Source organism: Grammomys surdaster, unplaced genomic scaffold, assembly GCF_004785775.1.
Source record: "Grammomys surdaster isolate TR1022 unplaced genomic scaffold, NIH_TR_1.0 191, whole genome shotgun sequence".
Lineage (NCBI taxonomy): Eukaryota > Metazoa > Chordata > Mammalia > Rodentia > Muridae > Grammomys > Grammomys surdaster.
The window spans coordinates 6,936,545-6,961,882 of NW_021604636.1; the positions used below are offsets into that span (position 1 = coordinate 6,936,545).

Genomic DNA, 25,338 nt, shown 5'->3' on the forward strand with positions numbered 1-25,338 from the left:
CTATATTATACATATATACATGCATATATATATATATATATATATGATTATAGCAGTCATTTTCTGTATCCAGAATAGGCTCTATGGATATATAGAGTAAGACATGTCTGATTATTTTTGATGAAAGGTTCCAATATATATTATTTTTTGAAACCAAGTAATGGAGTGTTTGTGGTTTGTGGTTACAATAAAACAGAATACTTAAATGAAAAGTGTCCTAGAATATCCAGCATGTGTAAGGATGGGTGTGTGGTTTCTTTTCAGATATCTGACGATGAACAGAAGTGGTGGGTGAAAACGACCGAGAATCCAATTGATCATTACTTTCTAGGGTACGTAACACCTCAGATACCAGCTCAAGTGATCAATTTATCACAAAAGAAGCAATCCTGATTCCCTTGCGTGAGACCACTTCTTCTAAACAGTTTTTAACATTAGCCCATATGTTTGAGAAACTGAGTTTCTCTACATGTTTGGTATCAAAAGAGTGGTTTAAAAATGATAATGTTAACATTAAGTTGATAATTAAGATGATTAAGATGAGTAAAGAAGACAAAGAGGACGTGTAATCGCACTGCATGTTCTCAGATCCCCACTTCCTTTCAGCTCGAGGCGACGCCTGTGGCACCGTTTTCCCATGATGTTTGGAGATGAATGTTTGCACATGTCAGCCAAGACGTGGCTTCTTGGTAAACTTCATTCTGATTCTTCCATGTTGACTGTGTTCTGTGAACTTCATATTCAGTTACTGCCTGTCTTCCTTCTGAGTGAACATTCAGTAGTTTCTTCTTAATTTCTCATTGATGATGGTATCTCAGATTGCTGAGAGAAGCTCTTTCCAATGTGGATATTTTCAGTTCTTTTATCCTCAAGCTATTACTTTTAGACTAAGCTTAGTGCGTTCATAGTTGATAAACGGACAGATACATTTGCAGGGGTGAGCAGGCAGTACCTCCGTATCCCCTCGTTAGACGTCCCTGCCAACTCTCTTCCTGTTTCAGCCCACCTTTCTCTGGCTTAACATATGGTTGCTTTATCAAACGTGTAATTTTTACAGGTAATATCACTATCATATAAACCTCTTGACATGAATAATAGTAGAGGCAGAATTCACCAGTAAAGACCAAGAATATATTTTTACCATCAGGAGTGACTGCTCTAAAGAGCTTCTCTCAGGGCAGAAGGTAGACTTCAGACTATCCCTAGCACCAAAAGCTGTATGGTAAAGAAGGACCCTGTCTTTATTAGCCCTTGTTTTTAAAATGCACTCAATGAAAAATTCTCATCATCACAATTCCGGCTCTCCCTTTTCAGACTTAAGTAAACGAGCAGACTGTAATGACAAGTTGCCCTTCATCTGTGAAAAATACAATGTATCTTCATTAGAGAAATATAGTCCAGACCCTGCAGCTAAAGTACAGTGCACTGGGAAATGGATAGCTTTTCAGAATAAGGTAAGAAGAGATTCGTTGCACTGCACCAACCATGGTCGCTTTCGTGCTGCTTGGATGGCCTGTGGTAGAAGGGCAGCCTCTCAGACACCTCTCTGACAGAGCCTCCCACATGGCCTCTGTTCCCAGAAACGCAAGCAGCATCAAACTCACTTCTCAAGCTGTGACACCTACAGGTCTTTGTATTCTATTGTTCCCAACACCAACGTTGCTGCTGTTGACCTGTCAATGGCTTTCCATCCACTGGCTGGTCACTAACCCCACAGCCTGGGGAAATTGACTCCATTGAAGGGCCCTGCTTTCTTTCCTCCTTAAAGGAGAAAATCTAAGTAGCCTCTGTCAACTAGCCCAAGTCAGAAACCACACAGGTGCTACAAAATACTTAACCTTGATTTTGCCCACACGGGAGATAGGAGATGCAGTAGGTCTGGGGAATGGTGAGTTCTGCGCTTGCCTCTTTGGGATGCATGAGCCTTACTGATCTGTGTGTGTATTAGAGATTCATTGGGATGCTAGGAAGAAACTGTCACCTAATGTTAACACGTTCATTCTCTCACTTAGAAGAAGTGTAGAAGGGTATGGTCTAGGCTGGTGTGAAGACCCCACAAAGCCTTCAAGAGCAACAAGCTTCTTGATTCTGCCCTACCATATTCAACACAGGGCATCTCTGTTGGGAGTTGCAGTGGAGTCCTTCTGGGGCTGGAAATCACCCAGTGACTTTGCATGTGGCTCAACTTCCTTTCACCATCCAGTCTATAGGAAGGCCGAACACAATTGTAGAATGGTTCAGGGAACACAACTTGAGACAAGCTATCCCACCCTAACATGTGTTCCTAATCACAGAGAAAGGAAGAGATGGATTTGCCAGCAGAAGGGCCTGCAGCAAAGCAGGGGCCATTTTGACTTCTGGATTGGGGGAGGGGCAGCAATGCAGCTCTATCACTGAGCTACGTTCTCAGCCATGTTTTGACTTGAAAAAAAAAACACACACACACAGGATAATTTTTTTTTAATTCCTCCAACATGCTGGGATGATGCTGATTTACATAGTGACATAAACTTGAATTAAAATGCCCTACCCAGAAGAAAAGACAGGCGTCAGATATCAGGAGCAGTGAGTAAGAGCTTAGACTTTGCTCTCTGATAGAACAGACTCAGATAACCACTTCGCCGCTCTGCAGTTGCTTTGCGTCTGGGTCAAATTGCTTGACTTGCCTCAGCTTTCTCATTTGTTCTGAGAGTTAAATGAGACAAAGAGATGGCTGACTGAATACAAAAACTGCAGAGCAAGTAAGAGACACTGGACAAATGAGACATTTCTAAGATATGTGCAATAAGTAACGTGAGAACAACGCTTCACCATGCATTTGTGTTGGAAGTATAAATTTGAAGTCACATTCCTTTGCACATCTCACATGTTGACAGCAGCACACTAAAGATGAGGCGATCCTGCTTCTGGAGGTTTCTTGTGTCTGGAGTCTGAGGCTCCCTCTGTGTCTCTGTTTACAGTGCTTTCTAAAGGTCAACTCTGAGCCCGTTACGTTTTCTCAAGCAAGCAGCGTTTGTCATTCCTACGGTGGCACCCTCCCTTCTGTGCTGAGCCGGAGTGAACAAGGTACCAGAGTCCATGGGAAAGTGTGCCGTTTGTTTGTTTGTTTGTTTGTTTGTTTGTTTGTTTGTAATGGGGACAAACTAGGGCCTCAGCACAGCTTGGGAAGTGCTATATGCTGGAAACCTTGCTTTGTTCTGATTTGAGAGCCAAGTTAATTTTGAGAGGCTGTGGGGAATTAAGACAAAAATCATACAGTTATGCTACTTTCCTTTTGAGAAAGCAAGACGATATCTTGATAGATAATCCAAATGCCTTTTTACTTTTTTGCATTTGTGTGCGTGCGTGCGTGCGTGCGTGCGTGTGTGTGTGTGTGTGTGTGTGTGTGTGTGTTTACGTGCACGTATGTGGAGATCAGAGAACAACACGTCCTCCCTTTCCACCATGTAGGTCCTCACGTCTCTGGCCCTAACTGCTTTCCTAAAAATTTCTTCTTAACAGATTTTATTATATCCTTGCTCCCGGAAATGGAAGGCAGCCTATGGATTGGTCTGCGCTGGAGTGCCTATGAAAGGATAAGCAAATGGACAGATGACCGAGAGCTGACCTACAGCAACTTTCACCCGCTGCTGGTCGGTCGGAGGCTGAGCATACCAACAAATGTGAGTGAGTTGTATGTCAGTCATCTAGTTAGTACTGGGAAATGCTTGAGTCTCCGAAGGTTACTAGATACAAAACAATAACCTAGGGACCGGGGTGTAGCTCAAAAGAGTACTGTCCAAGCAAGCGCAAATCCAGCAGTTGATCTCCAGCAGCACATACAAACCAGGCAGCGTGGCACAAGTGTAACCCTGCACTTGGGAGACAGGGCCTGGAGAGCCAGCAGCTCAGTCACCCTTCTCTGTATAGTATGTTTGAGACCAGTCTGGGATATATGAAACCCTGTCCCAAAACATTTTTTTTAAATAACAAAAAAGGAATGGCCTAATGCACAGTTCCATTTATAAAACATGCTGCAAACAGGCAGATTAAGAAAGCTAGAGTTGGGACCTGGAGAGATGACTCAGGGGTTAAGAGCACTGACTGTTCTTCCAGAGGTCCTGAGTTCAATTCCCAGCAACCACATGGTGGCTCACAACCATCTGTAATGGAATATGATGATTCTTTTGGTGTGTCTGAAAAGAGCTACAGTGTCTCATATACATAAAATAAATAAATAGGAAGAAAGAGGGGGGGAGGGAGGGAGGGAGGAAGGAAGGAAGGAAGGAAGCAAGCTAGCTAGAGTTAGGAATAGTTTCCAAAGGCTAAGGAGTCTGGAAGGGAGGGTGATGCCATGGGGTACAAGGATTTTTTTTTTTAGAAAAGAGAAACTCATCTAACACTGACTGGAGTGATAGCTGTCCACTCTACACATACACTCAAAAACTCCAGACTGCACATGCTAAACCAGTGGCTTGCAGCCCAGTAGAGCTCTGAGAAGCACGGCCTCCAGGTGGGTGGGCCTGGCTTCCATAGCAGCAGGTTCCCCAGCATTTACTTCACAACCTGAGAGTGTCCAGAAACCAAAATAAATGTTTTACCTGACGTGAGGATGTGAGCTTCCACCTCGATCTCCCAAGACAAAAAGATAAAACAATGATGGGTGATAAGCCAGGCATGGTGGCGCATGCCTTTAATCCCAGCACTCTGGAGGCAGAGGCAGGTGGATCTCTGAGTTCAAGGCCAGCCTGGTCTACAAAGTGAGTTTCAGGACAGCCAGGACTACAGAAAGAAACCCTATCTAAAACAAAAAACAAACAAACAAAAACCCTACGTGTGAAATGGCATAGATTTTATTTCTGGGTGACATTCTCAATAATAGGGAGTAAGGCACTAGGGAGGGGGAAGGGCACTGTGTTGAAAGCAGTTATACAGACATCTTGAGATTGTCACAACAATTAAATTCCTGATGAGATTCTGTCCAAATATTAGAGGAAATATGGCCCTTCTGTCTGTCACCTAGTTTGGAAATGTGGTGTGCAGGATCTCCTCACTCACACTTCTGCCTTTAGGTCACTGTGAAAGTTTATGTAATTCCAGCTTCCTCTTGACTGTCTTACTGACACCCATCAAGCTTTTGCCTGGGGATTTTTGTACGATTTTCCTTTTCCCCATAGGCATCAATATCAGTTACTTTGGGGTCAAGGTAACTGCAAGGTCTGAACTCTTCAGGAGGAAGGTCTATTGTGAACCCGGGTTTCAGGTTTCTGTCCATGGTAGTGGTGGTGGGGGACATTGTACAGCAGAGTAATTCACATTGTGCTGGGCAGGGGGCAGAGGGGGAGGGCTGCTGCTCTCCGGCTTTCTCCCCTCCAATTTTATCCCTCACCACCCCCTTTTATAAGGTGTGGGTCCTCAGGCATGAAATGGTACCACCCACATTCAGGGTGGGTCTTTCTTCTTAAGGTTTTTCTCTATGAAATGCCCTCACAGCAGGCAGCCAGAGAGGCACCACACCAGTCCTTTTTTTTTTTTTTTTTTTTTTTTTTTGGTTGTTTTGTTTTGTCTTGTCCTGTTTTGTTTTGTTTTGTTTTGTTGAGACAAGGTTTCTCTGTGCAGTCCTTGCTGTCTTGGAACTTGCTCTGTAGACCAGGCTGGCATCAAATTCCCTGCTCTAACTGCCTCTGCCTTTAAACCCTGGGATAAAAGGCATGCACCATCACTGCATAGAGGCTCCACCAGCTTTATAGGTGATTCTGAATCCACTAGTTAACAGTGAAGATTAACCCGAACAGCATCTGTCGCCATAAATTTCTTACCACTTCTCTAGATTTTGTAAGTAGGTCTTCTGGGGATTCCTAATTAGGTCATCTCTAATCTGCGTAAGATGGTGAGCCTATAGCCTCTATGGCCTCTCCTCTCTTCTTCATCCTGTACTTCCCCACACTTGCTAGGACTTCCAGAAACGGGGACACAAAGGGAGGGGTCACCACCACCCTAGACTTGAAGGTTTGGTCTGGGGGTTAGCACACTGACCGCTCTGCAAGCTTTTGTTGGTAACTTTGTGATGACTGAGATGTAGTGTTCTGTTACAGGAGAATTTCCTATTTTCAATCAGAAAGAAACACTAGATTTTCTAAACCTTGTTCCCATCATCTTCAAAATATCACCGAGTTTTTCCCATCGGGCTGACTGGCAGATGGCAAAGCACACAAAGAGATTATGTTTCAGACGCCAGATCTCCTTGTTCTGAGTAGATTATTATTTATACCAACGTAGATTTGTTAGCGTTTCATTTGCTAATGCTTGCGTCTCTGCTCATCCGGTTGATTTTTTTTAAAGCTCTGTTAAGATGTTTTTCTTCCAGTCACGCTGCCATCACAAACTGAAGCGTGCAGCTTTCTGTCTTATCATTGTTCTGGAATCATGACCCCACCAGCGCTAATGAAGGAACTGTGTACACAATGCTAGACTCCTCTTTAACGACAGAGAGTCAAGGACCCAACCTCAAGGCCTCTGCCCGGGTTCAGGATGCCTTTGGAAGTTTATTTAGATCTTTCTAAGATCAATTTCCCACTCTTAAGTTCCAGTGCTATCATAGGGTCAATATAATAATTGAATAAAAATCATTCATTTCAAGTTTTACTCTAGTACGCATAAGTATTTTTCAACATCCACTAGTGTCAATTTTCAATTTTCCCCAGGCGTACTGGCACATTTAGGAGTTTGATGTTTCTCTATGAATAAAAGAAGTCATCTGTACCACTGACATTCTGAAGTGGATTAAAATAAATATGTGTATGGTTTTGTTTTTTAATCCCATAACTTAGTGGTTGTGCAAAACAAAATAGAATACTGTGTAGTTTTACAAAGAACCCATACTAAATCCGACTATTGTGCAGGCATCAGCAGTCATGACTAGCCCCACCCCTACTCCCTCACCCCCACTCCCCCATCCCCAACCCCTCCGCCCACCCCCTCCCATTTCTCAGACAATCCACCCCTGTGGCTGGCCCACAGAATGCTAGCTACTGCTCACTCAGCTCCCCTTAGCCCCGTGAAATGAAAACACTAGACTTCTATTATACCAGCCAGATTTATAACGGTAAACCTCCAACCCCAAAATGCCTGTGCAAAGGACACAAAACTCAATTGGTATAACTATAAGCTGCACACCTAGATTTGGCAAATATACTCTATGAACTCCCTAGCTACTTGCAGCTCCTCCAAGCCATGTGAGTCTGCTCCATCTTCAACCTCTTCTTCCTCCATCTTCTCCCTCTTCTTCCTCCATCTTCTCCCTCCATCCTCCGTCTCTCTCTTCTTTCTCCTTCTCTCCCTTCTCTAAAACTTTCAGTTCCGCCTTTTCCTTCTACTGACCAATCACAGGCTCTAGCCTTATCTGACCAATTAAGAGTTCACCTGACCTCACCTGAGTACTTGATCTACTTCTCGTCGGGGAACCTGTTTTAAGGGAGCAGAAAATACAAACAACAATCCACAACAAAATAGGATGTATGTCTTTGGTTCTTTGCACTGTCTCCAACATCCAGTACAGTCCTTTAATTATAGTGATCGATATTACATCTATTACATTTTCTATTCTGTTTTTTGTAGAATTATCCAGTCCCCCATGTTGAATTCTTCATTTCTCCCCTTTTTAAAATATATTTAATAATGCATATTTTCTCTATATAAGTTTTTATCCTATCCCCCTTTGATTATTTCTCATTATTTTCTATATTTACTTTTTTTCTGTTTTCATTTAACACTTATTTAGTGATTTAATTTTTTAATCTGTCACTCCTGGCCTAAGCTTGTCTTTCTTTGTGTTTTTTAAACATATGTTTATTTATTTTGTATACATGTGTACATGCATGTTTGCATGTGGGTTCGTGCCACTGTACATGTGAGGATATCAGAGGACAACCCATGTGAGCTGGCTTCCACTTTTCACCACGTGGAATCCAGGTGTGAAACTCAGGTGGTCAGGCTTGGCTGCAAGCACCTTTACCCACGGAGCCATCTTGCATCCCCTTTTCTTAGCATTACATGCTGAACAATGCTAGTAATAGAACTACATCTCAGTGTTTTTATTTTAATATAAAGGTTCCATAATGGGTAATGTAGGAGATGAACTTCAAAGAGAACTTTCTAGTATGCAGTACAGTTAACTATTATAAAATGTTTATAAAGGGGCTGGAAAGATGTCTCAGTGGGTAAGGCCCTTGCCATACAGACAGGAGGACATGAATTGATCCCTGAGCCTACATAAATGACAGATGTACAGCACAAGCCTATATCCCAGCACTGGGGAGGCAGACAGAGGGGAAATCCCTGAGTCTTGCTCTCCTGCTAGTCTGGTTGAGTCAGAGAGCAGCAGGTGAGAGTCCCTTGTCTCAAAAATTAGTGGAAAATTTTGAGGAAAAAAAAACAATATCAACCCACGTACTGTGAATATGCAGCCACACACATGCTCGTGAGCATATACCCAAACATGTACACACACACACACACACACACACACACACACACAGAGTATCCACAGCTATTAAATGGATTGTCTTTTGCTTAGTTGGGTTATCAAGACTGACTTCAGAGAGTTTAGAATTCCTGTAGTTGTTTTTGTCCTGTTTCTAAGAGGTTTTCCTTATCTGTTTAATAAAAGTATGTGCATCTATGTGAACACTTTTTCATTTCTAAAGTTAACTGCCTTTTTCTAGACCTTAAATGTTAGTCATGGTTTTGTTTTTGTTCTTTAGAAAGTCTATGGTAAGTTCTTTCATGAGTTGTTTTGGTTCTTTCATTATTGTTGTTTTGTTTTGTGTAGTTTTTGGGTTTTTTGTTTTGTTTTATTTTTTGTTGGTTGGTTGGTTGGATAGTTAGATGGATGGATAGATGGATGGATGGATGGATGGATGGATGGATGGATGGATGGATGGATGGATGGATGGTTGGATGGATGGTTGGTTGGTTGGTTGGTTGGTTGGTTGGTTGGTTGGTTGGTTGGTTAGATAGTTGGATGGTTGGTTGGTTGGTTAGATGGTTGGTTGGATGGATGGATGGATGTGTGGATGGATGGATGGATGGTTGGTTTTTTGGTTAGTTGGTTTGTATGGGGAAGAAGAAACATCAACTTAAAATTCAAAATTTTCTTTCAAGGATCTTTAGAATATCAGTTCCATGACTGCACTAATATTTGCCTTTCTTTTTAGTTCTTTGATGATGAGTCTCACTTCCATTGTGCCTTGATTCTTAATCTCAAAAAGTCACCGCTTACTGGGACCTGGAATTTTACTTCCTGTTCAGAACGCCACTCTCTGTCTCTCTGTCAGAAGTACTCAGGTATTATTAATCTCACTGGGCAACAGTAAGATCACTACCACCATTTTTGAGCCAAATTTGAAGCAAGCTTTATGAAACACTTGCCAGAAAGATGGACACTGGCCAGGTCCATACATAGGATTTCTAGATAATGTACTTCCTGCCTTTGTCCAACAGGGGACAAGAACACATCCTGATGTACTGCCTATATATCACCCACCTACATGTGATTAAGCACATGCTGTGCAATTGGTGCTACCAATCTTGTTTATAAAAGTGAAACTATATGGCTTCCTATCTTATATGAACAGCCCCCCCCCCCCCAGCATTCAGGAAGTTATTTTGGGCAAGTGGGGCACTTACAGGCTATTACATGTTAGAGGCATTTTTTTGTTTTATAAATCTCTTAAGCACGGTAATTAAAACTTAAGACTTAACTTTAGCCTTCACAGTATCATCTGTCACCTAGATATCTACCACTCTTTATGCTGTTAGATACATAGGGTTCCTTTTGCCGAAAGTCTTACAAATGAATTTGTATCATTTTATAGTTATGTAGCTTACATTTTTAGCATAGATAAGTTCATATTGACACAATGAGGCAGATTATCTCATAAGACTATGCTTTTTCCTCAAGTATTATTGCCACAGTTAAATATAAATATTAAATCTATGGTGGAAGACGTTAATAGTTTCCTAATAAAAGTCATAGTTCAATACTCTAATAAGCTAGGGTTCAATGTTCTTTCCATTCAGACACTTGGCAGATTTTAGTTTTTATGGGAAGAAAAGTGCAGTACTGTACAAACACTGTTGAATTCAGCTGACTGAAATGATAGGAAACACTACGTATGAAGCAGTCTGCACCTTTCCATAGTCAGGTACTACATGTACTTCAAAAGTAGAAACCACCCACACTGGGTGGCACACTCTCTTAATCCCAGCACTCGGGAGCAAAAGGAAGATGAATCTGTAAATTCAAGGCCAGCCTGAGCTACATAGTGAGTTCCAGGACAGCCAGGGCTATATAGTAAGAGAAAAAAAATGAAATAGAAACCATCCAGGTTTTTTTATAATATATTACATTATTTTTAATTGACCATGATAAGGTTTTATTATATGTTGCATTATTTTTAGTTGACCATGATAAGATTTTAATGAGTGTTTAAATAAAAGATTTTGTTTAAACATTTATTATTTATTTTTTATTTTATTTATTATTTATAAGGCTCATATGCCACGTACCTTAGCAAAGCTTTTCTTGCTAAGTTAGTCTTTGCCCCTTATCCCATGCTCTCTAATGACTTCCTTATTCAGATAAGAACCCTTAAGCCTCCTGGGTGACTTTCTCCTCCCGAATGAAAGCAACTAACCAAAAGTGTCCTGATTTCAGAAATGGGAAGTTCCAAGTCAGATATTTCACCTAAGCCATTGAGCAAGATATGTCTAAGTCACTCAACAAAAAGCTAACATAAATAGGCAAGTGGTGTCTGAAGTAAATCAGGAAGGGGTGAAATCTGGCAGACCTCCATGCCTTTGCACAGAGAGTGGGAGGAGCTGCTGTTCTCATTTTCTTTTATAAATAGAAACTGAAGACAGACAGCCCTGGGAGAACACTTCAGAAACTGTGAAGTATCTAAATAACCTGTACAAAATCATCTCAAAACCCTTGACTTGGCACGGTGCTCTGAAGGAGTGTCTGAAGGAGAGCATGCGGCTGGTGAGCATCACAGACCCTTACCAGCAGGCCTTCCTCTCGGTGCAGGCCTCTCTGCGCAACACCTCCTTCTGGATCGGACTCTCCAGCCAAGATGTAAGTTTTCCTTGCCTCCCATTAACTCCTCTCGTAAACCAAATGAAAGCAGCATCTTAAATCTTATGCAGTTAACTTCATGAATGTCTATGTGTATGTCTTTTGATTCAGGTGAGAGTGACTCATTGACCATTTCTTTTTATTTTATTTTGTTGACTGACCTAGAATCAGAAGTTGTCAGATATCTAACACTAATAAAGTTTGGTGTGGTAAAGTGCAGAGAATTTTCCATCGTTTTTCAGAGTTAATAGAAAGAAGTTAAAACACACAGGCAAACAAGAGACCCTGTCTCAGACAAAGGTAAAGACTAGCACCTAGCATTGCTTAGACCTCCAAACCCGAAACATGGCACATGTGTGCCAGTGCATGAACACATACATACACAGACACATGGTCGTCACACACCCAGACATGCCCACATCTCACACACAGAGATATACACACACAGACATGCACGCATCACACACACATCGACATGTGCACATCTCACACATACATACATACACACACATGCATACCACACAAAAACACATCACACACACACCTACACACACATACATGTACATATCACAAAAACACAGGGATATCACAAACACATACATGCACATATCACACATACATGCACACATCATACACACATACATATACACTTAAAATTGTAAAATATAATAAAGTTAAAAAAAGAAAAATTAAAGTCACTTGTATTATAGTTACTGTTATCAAGGTGTGGTGACTTCATACTTGTAATCCCAACACTTCCTGAAGCAGGAGGATTATCATAAATTCAGTGCCAGCCTGGGCTAGAGAACGAGGTCCAGGTGAGCCCAAGCTGTAGAGTAGAATTTTCACTGTTTAATGGAAAGTCTCTGTTATCAAAGTATCAAAGTATCAGAAGCTTACACATGGTTTAGTATTTTACTGTGTATTCTTGAGTTGCTGTTTTAAGGATTTATTATTAAAGCAGTTTGAGTCATGTCTCATAATTTTCCTCATTTTCCACTTAATGAATGTAATATTTTCATTGGTCTATTTTCTATTATTATTACTATTATTAGTGGTGGTGGTGGTGAGGGTGTGTGTGTGTGTGTGTGTGTGTGTGAGAGAGGGGGGGGGGGAGGGGCACATGTGGAGATCAGAGGACAACTTTGTGGAGTCTGTTCTCTCCTCCCACCTTTTTGTGGGTTGCTGGGAGGGAACTCAGCAAGTGTTCTTCCCCCCAAACCATCTTGCTAGCCTCTCTCTCTTGACAAGTGGTTCTCTTTCCCTTCTCCCTTATGTTACATATTCTGTGTGTCTGTTGTCTATATGTCTTCATAAACTGCCTTAAGTCTTTCCAACAAAACAGGGTTGTAACATTGTGTATCAAAAACAACTGAAGATTTTTAAACAAAATAGAAATAATGTAGAAATACAAATTTGAGTAGCACGTCACTAGTGAAGTATAGATCAGGAGCATGGAGCCTGCAGTTATGAGGTCGGTTATTTTTATATACAACCATAAAGAAACTGACGTTGGCCTGAGGTAAAGCATGCTCACTGGATCTCAAGTATAGCGATTCTGGGCTGCATGAAATCCAGAGCAGGGTCACAGCATGGGTCATTTAAGTATGTAAGACATCCCAAAGTCAGTGATTGGGACAGAGTGATGAAGTATGACTCAGGACACTGCAGTGACCATCAAGAAGGAACAGGGGAAACAAGTCCTGTGTGAGAGACATGTCAGAGAGAGACAAGGATCCTGGCAGAGTGCTTGTACATGAAAGGACATCAAGGGTCATCAAAGGAGACAATGCTTACTGCCCCTCCTTACAGCCCTTTAGTTCTAAGAACAGAAGAAGGGACAGGTTTCCCTTGTGCAGCTGAAAGCCTGGTGTTAGCATGAAAAAGCCAGGTTCAAATCAAGATCAATGAAGGGGCAGATGTTAAAAGCTTAGGTATTTATAGTCTTGATCAGGGGATTTCACATTCAATACAGAGAAGTGGGGAAGGAGGAGATATCTGTGGTGGAAGAAAGCTCCAAAGGCCATTGCCAGGGGCTGGTGGCAAATGCAGCACAGAGGAAGAATGTAGGACAGTGTCAGCCAAAGTGTAGGGAAAACTATGTTTCCTAGGGGGGAAGATTAAAGCCCCACAGTGGCTTAGGAATTCACTGATAGAGCATTTGCCTAGCACCCATGATGCCCTGGATTCAACCACTAGCATTACCAAAATAATGAAGCATTTGGTAGTGCTGGGTTTGGCCATTACCTGGTTTGGACCTTCCCTTGGTCCTCAGAAAGACTCAACCCTTTAATGCAATTGGGCCAGCAATGGTTATTAAGGCCTAGTGCCCTGGTGGTACCAGAGGAAAACTTCATAACTATCCTGGAACTCCCATGTCAACTACATCAAGCCATTCTCAAGAGAGGTGGGTGATCAGGTCTTGTCAAGTTCTAAAGACAAGTGTTTAGAAGATTCTAGATTGATCTCTAACACTGAAAGGGAAGCTGCCTTGATCCAAAGACCAGTGTGAGCAGTAGTATAAGATACACAGGCTTGAAGAGTTGAGACTAAGGAATGAATGTTTCTGTAGCTCTGGGTACCAGCCTGCTCCTGGTTGTGCATTTTACACTAGTCTGGTCTTGTGTCTCAGCCACTTCACAGATGGAGGACTGGAAAGATGGAGAGTCAGTCTCACTAATCAAAAGCTTATAAGTGATTGGACCATGGTTTACAACCACACAGGTTCCTTCCTTTCTGTTCTTTCTAGTATGCCACGTTGTTTCCAGAGTATTCCATACACGGAGTGGTCCTCACTCTGTTCGGATTTCTGGTTTCCAACGAACAATTCTGATGTCTGTGAGCAGCATTTAGTTAGGACCAGAGTCTAGGGTCTAACAGCCTGAACAGGGTTCCAGCCGCACTCACTCTCAGTGACCTGTGAAAGGGCCATGATACCAAGGCTCGCTCAGACAGATGTCACAAGGAGTCAAACATTTAAGACAGTGCTTAACACAGTACAAAATGGAACTAATTATCATTTGATCTCCTAGGTTAAAATAATATAAAAGAGATAATGTCGATATTACCTCTGAAACAAATTTCTGCACCTCATAGGATGAACTCAACTTTGGTTGGTCAGACGGGAAACGCCTTCATTTCAGTAACTGGGCTGGAAGCAATGAGCAACTTGAAGACTGTGTGATCTTAGACACGGATGGATTCTGGAAAACAGCCGACTGTGATGATAACCAGCCGGGTGCCATTTGCTACTATCCAGGAAGTATGTGAACTGCGACTGTTTTCATTCCATTACTCATCCCCGGTAGTAGAATTTTACCTGTTTGGTTTTGCAAAATTAAGGGATTATAAGAAAATCATTATCATGTCCTTTTTCAAAATGTATTTTTATTATGTGTATGGGGTGTGTGGGTAGTATGCATGTTTGTGCACTGTGTGCATGCCTAGTGTCCATCAAGCCAGAAGAGGACATCAGATCCCTGGAACTGGAGTCACAGATGTTGTGAGCCACCATATAAGTGCTGAGAATCAAACCAGGTCCTTGGGGAGAGCAGACATCTTTTAACCACAGAGCTATCCCCAGTTCCCACCATAGTCATTTTCCCCCAACAGAACTGGTACAAGGATTTGTACTCAGAATTATTGGTTACAGATTGCTTTGACCTTAGTTTGGAGTTTGTCTTTTGTATACCAGCTGACTGTGTTGATTGACAGTGATTGGCATATACAGTCGCATCTTCGCTTCACCTCAAGACACATGTAGTTTTATTTATATATACTTACGAAGCTAACTTATGGGAACTCTTTCTTAATTAATGCTTAACATCAACGACTAACATCTTAAGCTACTGGTAAAATTCCAGACATGGTGGCACATACGTTTAAGCTCAGTACTCAGAGGTGGAACAGAAGACCAACCAAGCCTAGCCAAGCCTAGCCAAGCCTGGGCTGCCAGGCAAGAAACAAAACAACGAACAAACAAACAAAGGCTCAGTTGATTATGTGGAGCCGCACATGCTTGAGGCAGCTCCAGTCAAATGGGAATTTAGAACACTGCCCTGCAAACAAGGACAGAACTCAACCACCAGGAGACGGGCTTCAGACACCCAGGTCTAGGAAGTCTCAGGCAGGGAGTTCTCCTGGTCTACATAGGAAATTCCAGGCCGGCCAAGGCTACATAGCAAGACACTGTCCCAAAACACAAAAATAAAACAAACAAAAATCTCCTGACACCAACAAGAAAACAGAAACCCAGAGATGTGCCGTGTGCCTGTCCTTGTTCTTTCTGTCTCTCTCTGCCTCTGCACTCTGCTCTTGTCAACCTTCTGCTCTCTCTGCGCAGTAACTGTAGCAGGACGTGACTGCTCCCCAACTCTCTCTTCTGCCTCTCATGAGGTGAGTGAATGATGTCTGAATCCCACTTTTCAAACTACAGGATCCAATGGGCTCAGCTGAGTCAAATATGCAGTCACCATCCCAATCCGGGGCCCACATCCCTGTGTTTGTGGTAGAAAGAACTTACTATTTCCGAGACAAAGGGATTTGTTGCAAAATGGGAGAAAAATGCCCGATAGTCTCTAAGACATAATGAATCTCTGAATTATTTTGAGTTTAGCATCCTCTTGAGTATATTACTTTTTCATAGAATAAAAGAATAAATCAGATACTCTAAAGGCCATTTTCTGAATGATACTTCTGTTTAATTTTGTTAAAAGAATAACTGTTTCATTAGAGTTATTTCATTAAAATTAGAGATATCAGTAAGCAGAAATTCGAGAGTGAAGCTCACGGTTACCGTTAGATGCCTGTTGTTAATTAATACGTTTATAGAGTGCCTCTGAAGAGGCTCCCGGCCCTTGACATTTAATAAGACAGGAAGATAGAAACTCGTGTAACCTAAAAACACCTCATTTTTTTCCACATTCCTCCACTCCACAGCAGGAGTAAGAAAATAATGTCAAATAATTTCCTCACCACCGAATGCCAGCATGCTTCGCGCTACATGCAAGCGTAAACAGAGCGAGGCTGTTACTTCCTCACTTCCTGCGTGTTTCCCACAAATCAAGTTTAATGACTGTGAACAGGATTTAACATTTACATCTGAAATTAGAGTTCTTACCCTTAACTTTTTCTTTCCCCAGATGAGACTGAGGAGGAGGTCAGACCACTGGACAGTGCTAAATGTCCGTCTCCCGTGCAGAGCACCCCATGGATACCATTCCAGAACTCATGCTACAATTTCATGATCACAAAGAACAGGCATAAGACGGTCACTCCAGAGGAAGTGCAGTCCATGTGCAAGAAGCTGCGTAAGTATGCTCTGCCACCATCGTGCATGGGACACACTCACTCTTCACATCACCTGGTATGAAGATCCATCCCCAAGTAGCACTGGTAACTAACTCTCCTAATTCTCACACTAGAGAACAGAAAAGTGGTCCTCAAGCTAGACTGACCAAAACGAGCAGGTCACCCCAAGTGGCAGAAAACTCACTTACACCAGTAATTAGAGAGCCATGGTCAAAGAGATTGACCTTGATCTCAGACCTGGAAGAATTCCCAGCAACACCCTGAGGGTCTGTAACTTTTGAATAATGGAACAAAAGGAACCATGAGCTTTATGCAGAGGTCCTATGGAAAGTATTATGTCACTATCCCCCAAAGTGCACTGCATCTTAAGAACACTTGTTTCTAAAATAAAATAAAGATAGGGTAAGGTTTGAGGAACATTAGACTGAATACCCTCTGTATCAAAGTACATCAAGAGATACTTTAAGAAATGCTGGCATAACATATGAACTCACAGAGACTGAGGCAGCAGGCACAGGGCCTGATACGATCCTAGAGCTAAAAAGAAAAAACGGACACATGCTCCCATCCCTAACCCAGGACTTATCTAATTGATAACCACTTGCAAATGAAAGCTTAGTTTTCTCCAAGGGAGTTTCACTGGGGAAGGCAACTACTCTTAAAGGTAGGCTGCATGCCCAGCAGTAGACGGCCAACAGAAAATGAACTCAACGGCATCTTTGGAGGGTCGTTGTCTCTTAATGTCATGCAGGGCTTTTCCTTTTAACTGTTTTTTAATTATTGTTTGTTGTATCTTTTTAATTTTTATTTACTCTTCAGGTCTTTTGTATATAGATTATGGCTTCTGGTTTTGTTTTTTATGGGGCTTCTAAATATGTGGGTGAGTGGCATCCGTATCTCTTTCCTGTGCATTCTCTTGGGTTCTTATCCTTCTGTTGGTTTTTATTCTGTCTTATTTGGTATAATTTTATTACTATCCCTTAGATGCCTGTTCGTTTTCTAATGAGAGACAGAAGGGGGTTGTATCCAGGTGGGGGGAGGGAGGTGGGCAGAAACTTGGGGGGAGTAGAGGGAGGAAAAACCATAATCAGGATATAGTGTATGAAGAAAAATCTATTTTCAATAATAAAAAATAAAATAAAAACAACAATAAAAAAGAAACACTGGCATAAATGAACTAGCTTAACTTTGTATCTAGTGCTTCCAAATGTTTTATCCTATGTTTATGTACTATTTCTGGGAAACTCCTTTGATTTTTTTTCTGAGGAACTCATTTTGGAAAAAATAACTTTCTTTAACACTAATGTAGCAGTAATGTCTAAGGAAGAGATACTTACTATAAAACTTACTATAGCCCATTATGAGGTTTAGAAGGAAATGATGTAATCATATTTAAAATTATAATAAAGTTTTGTTTCTTACAGAGTAGTCTAACAGCATCCCATTAATAGCACATAGATTTGTGCCATCGGAAAGTGAGCTTTAAATGAAGGAAACATAAAGTGGATGACTTAAGTTCTCTACTCAGATACCAAATTCCCCATGTCCCGTGGGCCAGATATACAGCAGAATGTTTGAACACTGCATAGCCTGTCATCTTTGTAAGCACACACAGTTTCAGTGTGTGTGTGTGTGTGTGTGTGTGTGTGTGTGTGTGTGTGTTTCTAGTATTCCTATACTATCTAAATTTTAAAGGTATAAAACTGGGGAGTAGAACTTCCTGGTTCTTTCAACCAAAACAATAATCTGTACAAAACAATTATAAAAGCTGGCCTTTTCTATTTTGACAGATTCGAAAGCACATAGTCTGAGTATTCGAAATGAGGAGGAGAATACTTTTGTTGTGGAACAGCTTCTGTACTTCAATTACATTGCCTCATGGGTCATGTTAGGAATAACCTATGAAAGTAAGTGGTAATGCAGGTTATTCGGTTAGCACTTCATTATAACCTATTTATCAAATTACAAAATACAGTCCTTTAGAGAATATGTTTAATGATGCACCAGGATGTGTTATATATTTAACCCAGCATGTAACAATACCAGTAAAGTTTTTGTGTGTCTGCTCTGCCACTGACACAGCCTTACCCCCAATCTTAGAATTACATGGTTGATGAGTAACTGCATCTCCACTCTTCCTTCTGGCAACTCAAGACTAACTAGAAATGACCACAGTCCTATATAAAATCACGAACTTGTGTGAGAAGAACAAACACAAGGTTGCATTTCTATTAATGCTGCCCCTTTGGGTTTATAGTATTATCTTAGGGTATGTGTATGAGAAGCAACAGAAGAATAAGATTCATAGTCTAACGGTTGGGTAGGATATTTGAAATTAGATTAAATACCATGTTTCCAAATTGATATGGACAAACCTTAAAATCCTGTGTCTAATAGGGAGTAAATGAGACCAATTTAGAAAGGAAATTAGAGGTATCCTGAAGTTCATGGAGGTGTTGATAATGGGGTGGGGGGATCAGTCTGTAGGCGTGTCGTGGAGAGTCTGGCGTTTCTTCTCTTCTCAACACTACTAATAGTCATGGCTCTTGAACTCCTAAAAAAGAAAAATCTGAATGGACACAGTAGTAGACCAAGCTGCAGAACTGCATTAGAGCAAAGAAGGAAGCAATACACCCTTTAGAGAAGGAGCAGACCCAGGCCTGGTCCCAGCAGGCCATGGCTCCTGGCTCTCCCTGCCTTCTCCTGTGCTTCCCCTAGAGTGGGCACTTTCGGAGCTGTGCTTCCCCAAGAAGCCCTTTCCACCAGGGTTCAGTCAGTGTAAGTAGATGTGTAAGATGTGGGACTATGTATAAGAATTTATGTATTCTTAAAATTGACAAGTTTTTTAGGGTACATTGCTCAGTGCTTGTTCCCCTGGAAAAGACTGTACAGAGCAGAAGGGGCCAAACTCAGGCCTAAACACTTGAATTTTACCCTCTGGGAATGGAATGCATATGACACGAAACTAGAAAAGGACTGTCCATCATATGGGGAGGGAGACCAACAGGAGTGGCGCTGGGGACAGATGGCATGAAGATGACATCAGGAAGCCATTGCCTTCTATGCTAACTTAGAAACTTAGTGAAATAAATTATATCCTCTTGTGTATTTTGTCGTGGTAGTATCAGCAACAATTGAAAAATATATTCTCTATGAAAACATCTTCAGATCTGAAGACTCCTGTTAAGTTTCCCCAACTTCTTCTATCAAATGCATAACTAACAAATTGTTTTACTAAAATATATGGACATCTGAGGCATGTATAGAATGTTCTTTTAAGAAAGTGGAGTTTAAATGTAATTCTTACTGATCTAATTTATATCTAGGAATCACTATTTTTAGTTATTTCAAAACATGTATAGAATATACAAAGAGTTTGGAGTCTTAACGGTGTTTTGTTTTGTTTTGTTTTGTTTTGTTTTGTTTTGTTTTGTTTTTTGAGACAGAGTTTCTCTGTGTAACTCTGACTGTTCTGAACTCATTTATGTTCAGCCTGGCCTCGAACTCACAGAGATCTGCCTGCTTCTGCCTCCTGAGTGCTGGGATTAAAGATGTGTGTCACCATGCCTGGCTGTGCCATCTGACTTTCAGTAGTGAAGCCATGAATAGAAGATGGTGATCAGGGAAAGAAAAGAGCAGGATAATTGGGGTGTGTGGCTAATGGTGACACAATTTCTAATGACAGTTTTTCAGACTCCTTATTGAGAAACGTTCCTTTGTGTACTCCAAAGCCACACTGAAAACCAGTGTTTCTTTTATGTGTTCTCTGGTTTTTGCTCTTACATCTATCTACATGTATGGTCTATTTTGAGTTAATTTTTTATTAAGGTAAGAGCAAAGAGCTCACATTCATAATTTTGTATGTGAATATCCAGCTATTTAGCACTGTTTGTTGAGAAGCCTGTTCTCTGCATTAAAATGAAATGTGTTAAAAAATCTTTCACTTTTGAGTATGCGCAATTGTGTCCAGAGGAAATAATTTCTTTTATAAATTTTATAAGAAATAGAGAATTTTAAAAATTTGTTATAATCATTACTGTTACAGTTTAAAGTATATGTAAGAAGAATGAATATTTGATGAAGAGTAGCAGGCTATTAAAGAGTGGAATTATAGTTAAAATTTTCATATTATAATTTACATTTTCAAGTTAAATAAACACAATTTACTGTAACATTAGAAGACATTTTTTTAAAGATATAGTTAATCACACAACCTTTTAGAAGGTATGGAAAGGAGAAAATAAATCATTGATTTGAAATACTAAAATTGAAACTGAAATTTTGATTTAGTCTCTTAAATATAGAAAAATGTGTTTCTTTCCTAGACAATTCTTTGATGTGGTTTGATAAAACTGCATTGTCCTACACACACTGGAGAATGGGAAGACCGACTGTGAAAAATGGCAAATTTTTGGCTGGTCTAAGTACTGATGGCTTCTGGGATATTCAGTCCTTCAATGTTATTGAAGAAACACTTCGTTTTTACCAGCACAGCATTTTTGCTTGTAAAATTGAAATGGGTAAGAGTCTTAGTCACTTTTTTGTTGCTGTGATAAAATACCCTGTATTGTGGGGTTTTCATGGCTCCTGATTGAGGTTTTAATTAACATGCAGAGACTTCTCTGTAGTTGGTATGCCTTTTGCTGAAGCAGTCTCTCAGCTAGCCCATTTAAACTTATCCTAACTTCTCCACCATCCCATCTCCACACGAGGTTCATACTGCCTGCTTATAGCTCTGTTCCGTCTCTCTTCTGGTCTTTCCCAAGTCTCCCTTGGCCTCCCTGAGTCTCTTGCATGCTTCTCTGACCAGAAGTCCTACCCCTGTACTTCCTGCCCCAGCTCTGGGCATCTCTTAGGCTTGGTCCATCTCTTAGGCTGCCTTAAGTCATAGAGGGCTACCTGACCTTCATCTTGGAGCAGGTGAAAAAGGACAAGTATTTACAAAAAGAAAACCGGTGATGGGCCATAGAAATTACAGTTCCAACATCCTGCCAGCAATTAGCCCTCTGTCAGTACAGCAGTCAACAACTGAACACACGGGGACATACCTTCATACAATATAAGGGAAGGTTACCCCAACAGCACTGACAAAAACAACTTAAGAGAGAAAGGATTTATCTGGGATTATAGTTCTAGGGGATATGGCCAATCATGGTGGGGACGACATGACAGCAGACAGGGGTGGGGAGGACTGATGGCAGGAGCAGGAGGCTGTCACATTGCCACACACAGAAAGTAAACAGGAAGTACAACAGGACTATATAGCCTCCAGCTCAGTCCAGCAACCCACTTTTTTCAATGAGGCTCTGCCTCCTGAAGGTTCTACTTCCCCAAACAGTGTCATCAGCCCAGCAGGGACATTTCATATTCAAACCACAGCAGTAAATATGAGACTGTGTGGTCTCACTCCAGAGGAGGGTGTAAGACCACTAGCTCTGCTAGTGACATACATGTAACGGCATGTATGTCTGCAGAGCTTGCTTTCCATTTAGTTGCACACACGTGTGGAACGGCAGAGGTTACAAAGAAAACAAAACCCTGGCCTCTGCAGTCCTGGTCTCAGACTGTAGGGAAACATTGCTGACGAAACAACATTAACGTTTTTATCCTTTGGAGGCAAGACTTAGATTATTTGGTTAAACATGGGGCTCAGAGAGAATTAGGAGGTAGCACTTCATAGTTGAATCTTGAAAGAGGGATATAACTTTTATAGAAAGAAAGAAAGAGGGAGGGATGGAGGGAGGGAGGGAGGGAGGGAGGGAGGAAGGAAGGAAGGAAGGAAGGAAGGAAGGAAGGAAGGAAGGAAGGAAAAGAATGTGCAGATAGAATTTTGACATTCCAGGCAAAATGCTTGTCTTCAGTCTTGTCTAATCCTTAAATAAACCTGTTTTGAAATGTAAATTATGTAAAATTTATTATCAGCTTAAAAACTTTATAGTGATCAGCCTGCCGTAAGCCCTCTGCTGAGGTGGGGGCATGACGGACGCCATGAATCGTGGCCGTGGACCATCTCTGCTCCGGGTGCAGCAGAGTAATGTGCTAGAGACCTGCCCCTCCAGTGTTCTTGTCTAGTCAGTCGTTCTGAGTTCTTATACGCGCTTACGATGTTAGGCTCTGCCTCTCTTCCTAATGTCTAAGCTTCTCCCACTTTCTCCTTCCTTGTCACTGAACATCTTATCCTCAACTTTGTAGTTCTCTGTATGCCCAGCTACGGATTGGTAGGTTTGTTTGTTTTCTTCTTGCCAAAATGGTTTCCATCTTTTAATAATGCACTTTAATACAATATACATTTTACACTAGGTTTAGATTTGCAGAGAAGTTGCACAGTTAGAACTGAAAATTCTCACTACTCCACAACCAATTTTCCTGTTGCTGACGTCTTTAGTATGTCATTCGTGTGGTACCTTTATCACAATGAATAAATCAACATCGATGGTGAATAAGAATTAACCAAAGCCTGGCATCATTCATATACCCCCAGTTTTGGGCAGGTTTTTTTTGTTTTGTTTTGTTTTGTTTTGCTTGGTTGGTTTTGTTGCTGTTGTTGTTGTTTGGTTAGTTTTGGGTTTTGAGACAGGGTTTCTTTGTGTAATTTTGGCTGTTCTGGAACTTGCTCTGTAGACCAGGCTGGCCTCAAACTCAGATATCCAACTGCCTCTGCTTCCCGAGTGCTGGAATTAAAGGCATGTACCACCAAGCCCAGCCTTGTATCCCCGTAGTTTTTACTTAGTGTTCTTTTCTATTCAGATATTCATGCAGGATATTGCATGAGACTTAGCCATGTTTCCTCTTGTGAAGACATCTCTTATTTTTGATAACTTGACAGTTTTGAGGGTATCTGATTGTCTTATTTTTCCCATGACTGAACAATGATTTTTGAGTTTGGGAGACAGTGTCATTACCGTAGCCTGTGAATGACAGGTACTATCAGCATTGCTGCTGATTTCAGCACTGATCTCTCTGGTCAAGGCTGTGATGTCAATTTCTCAATTGTAAAATTACCCTTTGCCTTCTCTCCATGCTGTTCTCTCTGTAAAGATGTTACTATGCAGAGTCCACAGTGACAGGAGGAGAATGCTATCCTCCATCTTTGGGGTAGGGTAGGGAATCTATGTGATTAGTTGGAACCCTGTACAAGATATTTGTCCTCATTTTAAAATATATTCAGTCTTTTATTTGTACTCTCATTTCTGTAGCTTTGTTGCTATTCAGTTAGTGGTTTTATTTTTAGAAATGTGTGTGTGTTTGCATGTGTGTATGTGTGTGGTGCGTGCGTGTGCATATTTAGGGAAGGAGAACTGTGTGGGGTTCATTCTCTCCTTCCATGTTTATGTGGGATTGAACTCTGGCTATCAAGCTGCTTTTACACATTGAGCCATCTCACCAAGCCGAGTCTTTCTTTTTATTCTTTACTTACCCTCTGTAACTACTGTGGACTCTTAGTTAGGAGTTTTATACATTAAAGCCAGTGGTGTCTGTCTCTAATCGAAGCACTTAGGGACAGACAGGAGTTTCAAGAATTCAAGATCAAAAATTCAAGGCTAGCCTCAGCTACATAGTGATTTTATGGCCAGCCTGAGGCACCTGAGAACTTGTCGTGAAAACCAACAGACAGAAACTGGTACTTTGGAATTTTATCCAGCACATCACACAAATCACTGACTTTCCCAGATTCAGTTCATTCCAGTTTAACCACAAGAAGCTCTTTCCTTGGGCTCCAGTGTCCCTGTGGGAATTCCATCATCTCGGTTTTGGTATCGATTTGCTTATTTTCAACATGTCCTTACTCTGGATATCTTCTTTCTCCTTAGTCTTTATTTCCCCTACACTGCAGACCTGATTTTTTTGTCAAGCAATATTTCTGCTTCCCCCCACCCCTATGCAGGTAACTGTCTCCTTTACAGTCAGTCTCACATGTCCAAGTGGTTAATAACTTTGCAATCATGTCAAGCATTTTTTAAGTCAACAAGACAACTATAGTATTTAAGAGCTTTTTATATGCGCTGTGAAGATAGAAGCCACATTTGCGTTTGACCTCTCTCTCATGTTACTGTGTTTGTGTGTTTGAAACGCTTCACACTTGCCAGCCCTTTTATTTTCAATGTTATAGTTGACTATGAGGACAAACACAATAGCACCCTGCCACAGTTCATTCCATATGAGGACAACATCTATAATGTTATTCAGAAGAAGGTGACATGGTATGAAGCATTGAAAGTGTGCTCTCAAAGTGGGGGACAGTTGGCAAGTGTTCACAACCCAAATGGGAAGCTCTTTCTGGAAGACATTGTGAACCGTGATGGATTCCCTCTCTGGGTTGGACTCTCAAGTCATGATGTAAGTCTCACTTTCCCTCCAGAAATTTCCCAAAACTGTAGCTTTGAAAATTAGAGATATTTAGCCTAAGATACTAACTCAAAATATAATAGTGTGTTAATACCTACTGGTTTCTTGCCTCTTATAGCATGAAATAAATAAAATTACAGAATGCAAGTGGCCCAGCCATCTCAGGGTTTCAGTGGGTTAATACCTCAACAGTATCTCTTGTAGGCTGTTTGATTTGGGGTTATATTGTTGTGGATCTAGTGATCAATCTCCTGTGCTCCATCTCTGAGCTTTGTCTTTGGTTCCTGAAGCTTGTTTGAGAAGGACCAGTTGGAAAGCTTCTATGAAGTAAATAGCATAGAATCAGGGAATCCTAAATTTCAGTATTAATGACACATCTGTCATTTATGCAATAGCTGATAGTTAATGAGTTATTTAAACTTTATAATCCTATTTCTTCATCAACAAAATCCGTTAATGGTGTTGTCTTTCATATTTTAACACAAAAATACATATAGCAGGCAATGAAAAATTCTTAATATGGTCAGGACCTATAGGACAAAAAGGTCTTGGATTTGGGAGGGGAG

At 41.1% G+C, this 25,338-nt stretch overlaps 1 protein-coding gene across 2 annotated transcripts in view; it reads left to right on the top strand.

Annotated features, from left to right (window-relative positions):
• LOC114622689 (CD302 antigen) overlaps positions 1-25,338 on the top strand; it is a 131,306-nt gene that overhangs the window by 49,865 nt on the left and 56,103 nt on the right. For both annotated transcript variants that reach the window (XM_028769118.1, XM_028769116.1), the window contains exons 19-30: positions 265-332; positions 607-689; positions 1,315-1,454; positions 2,961-3,066; positions 3,502-3,662; positions 9,195-9,324; positions 10,890-11,116; positions 14,213-14,378; positions 16,258-16,425; positions 18,217-18,333; positions 20,752-20,946; positions 24,537-24,763. In XM_028769118.1, coding sequence (XP_028624951.1) covers positions 265-332; positions 607-689; positions 1,315-1,454; positions 2,961-3,066; positions 3,502-3,662; positions 9,195-9,324; positions 10,890-11,116; positions 14,213-14,378; positions 16,258-16,425; positions 18,217-18,333; positions 20,752-20,946; positions 24,537-24,763 — 1,788 coding nt within the window. The remainder of the gene's footprint in view (positions 1-264; positions 333-606; positions 690-1,314; positions 1,455-2,960; positions 3,067-3,501; positions 3,663-9,194; positions 9,325-10,889; positions 11,117-14,212; positions 14,379-16,257; positions 16,426-18,216; positions 18,334-20,751; positions 20,947-24,536; positions 24,764-25,338) is intronic.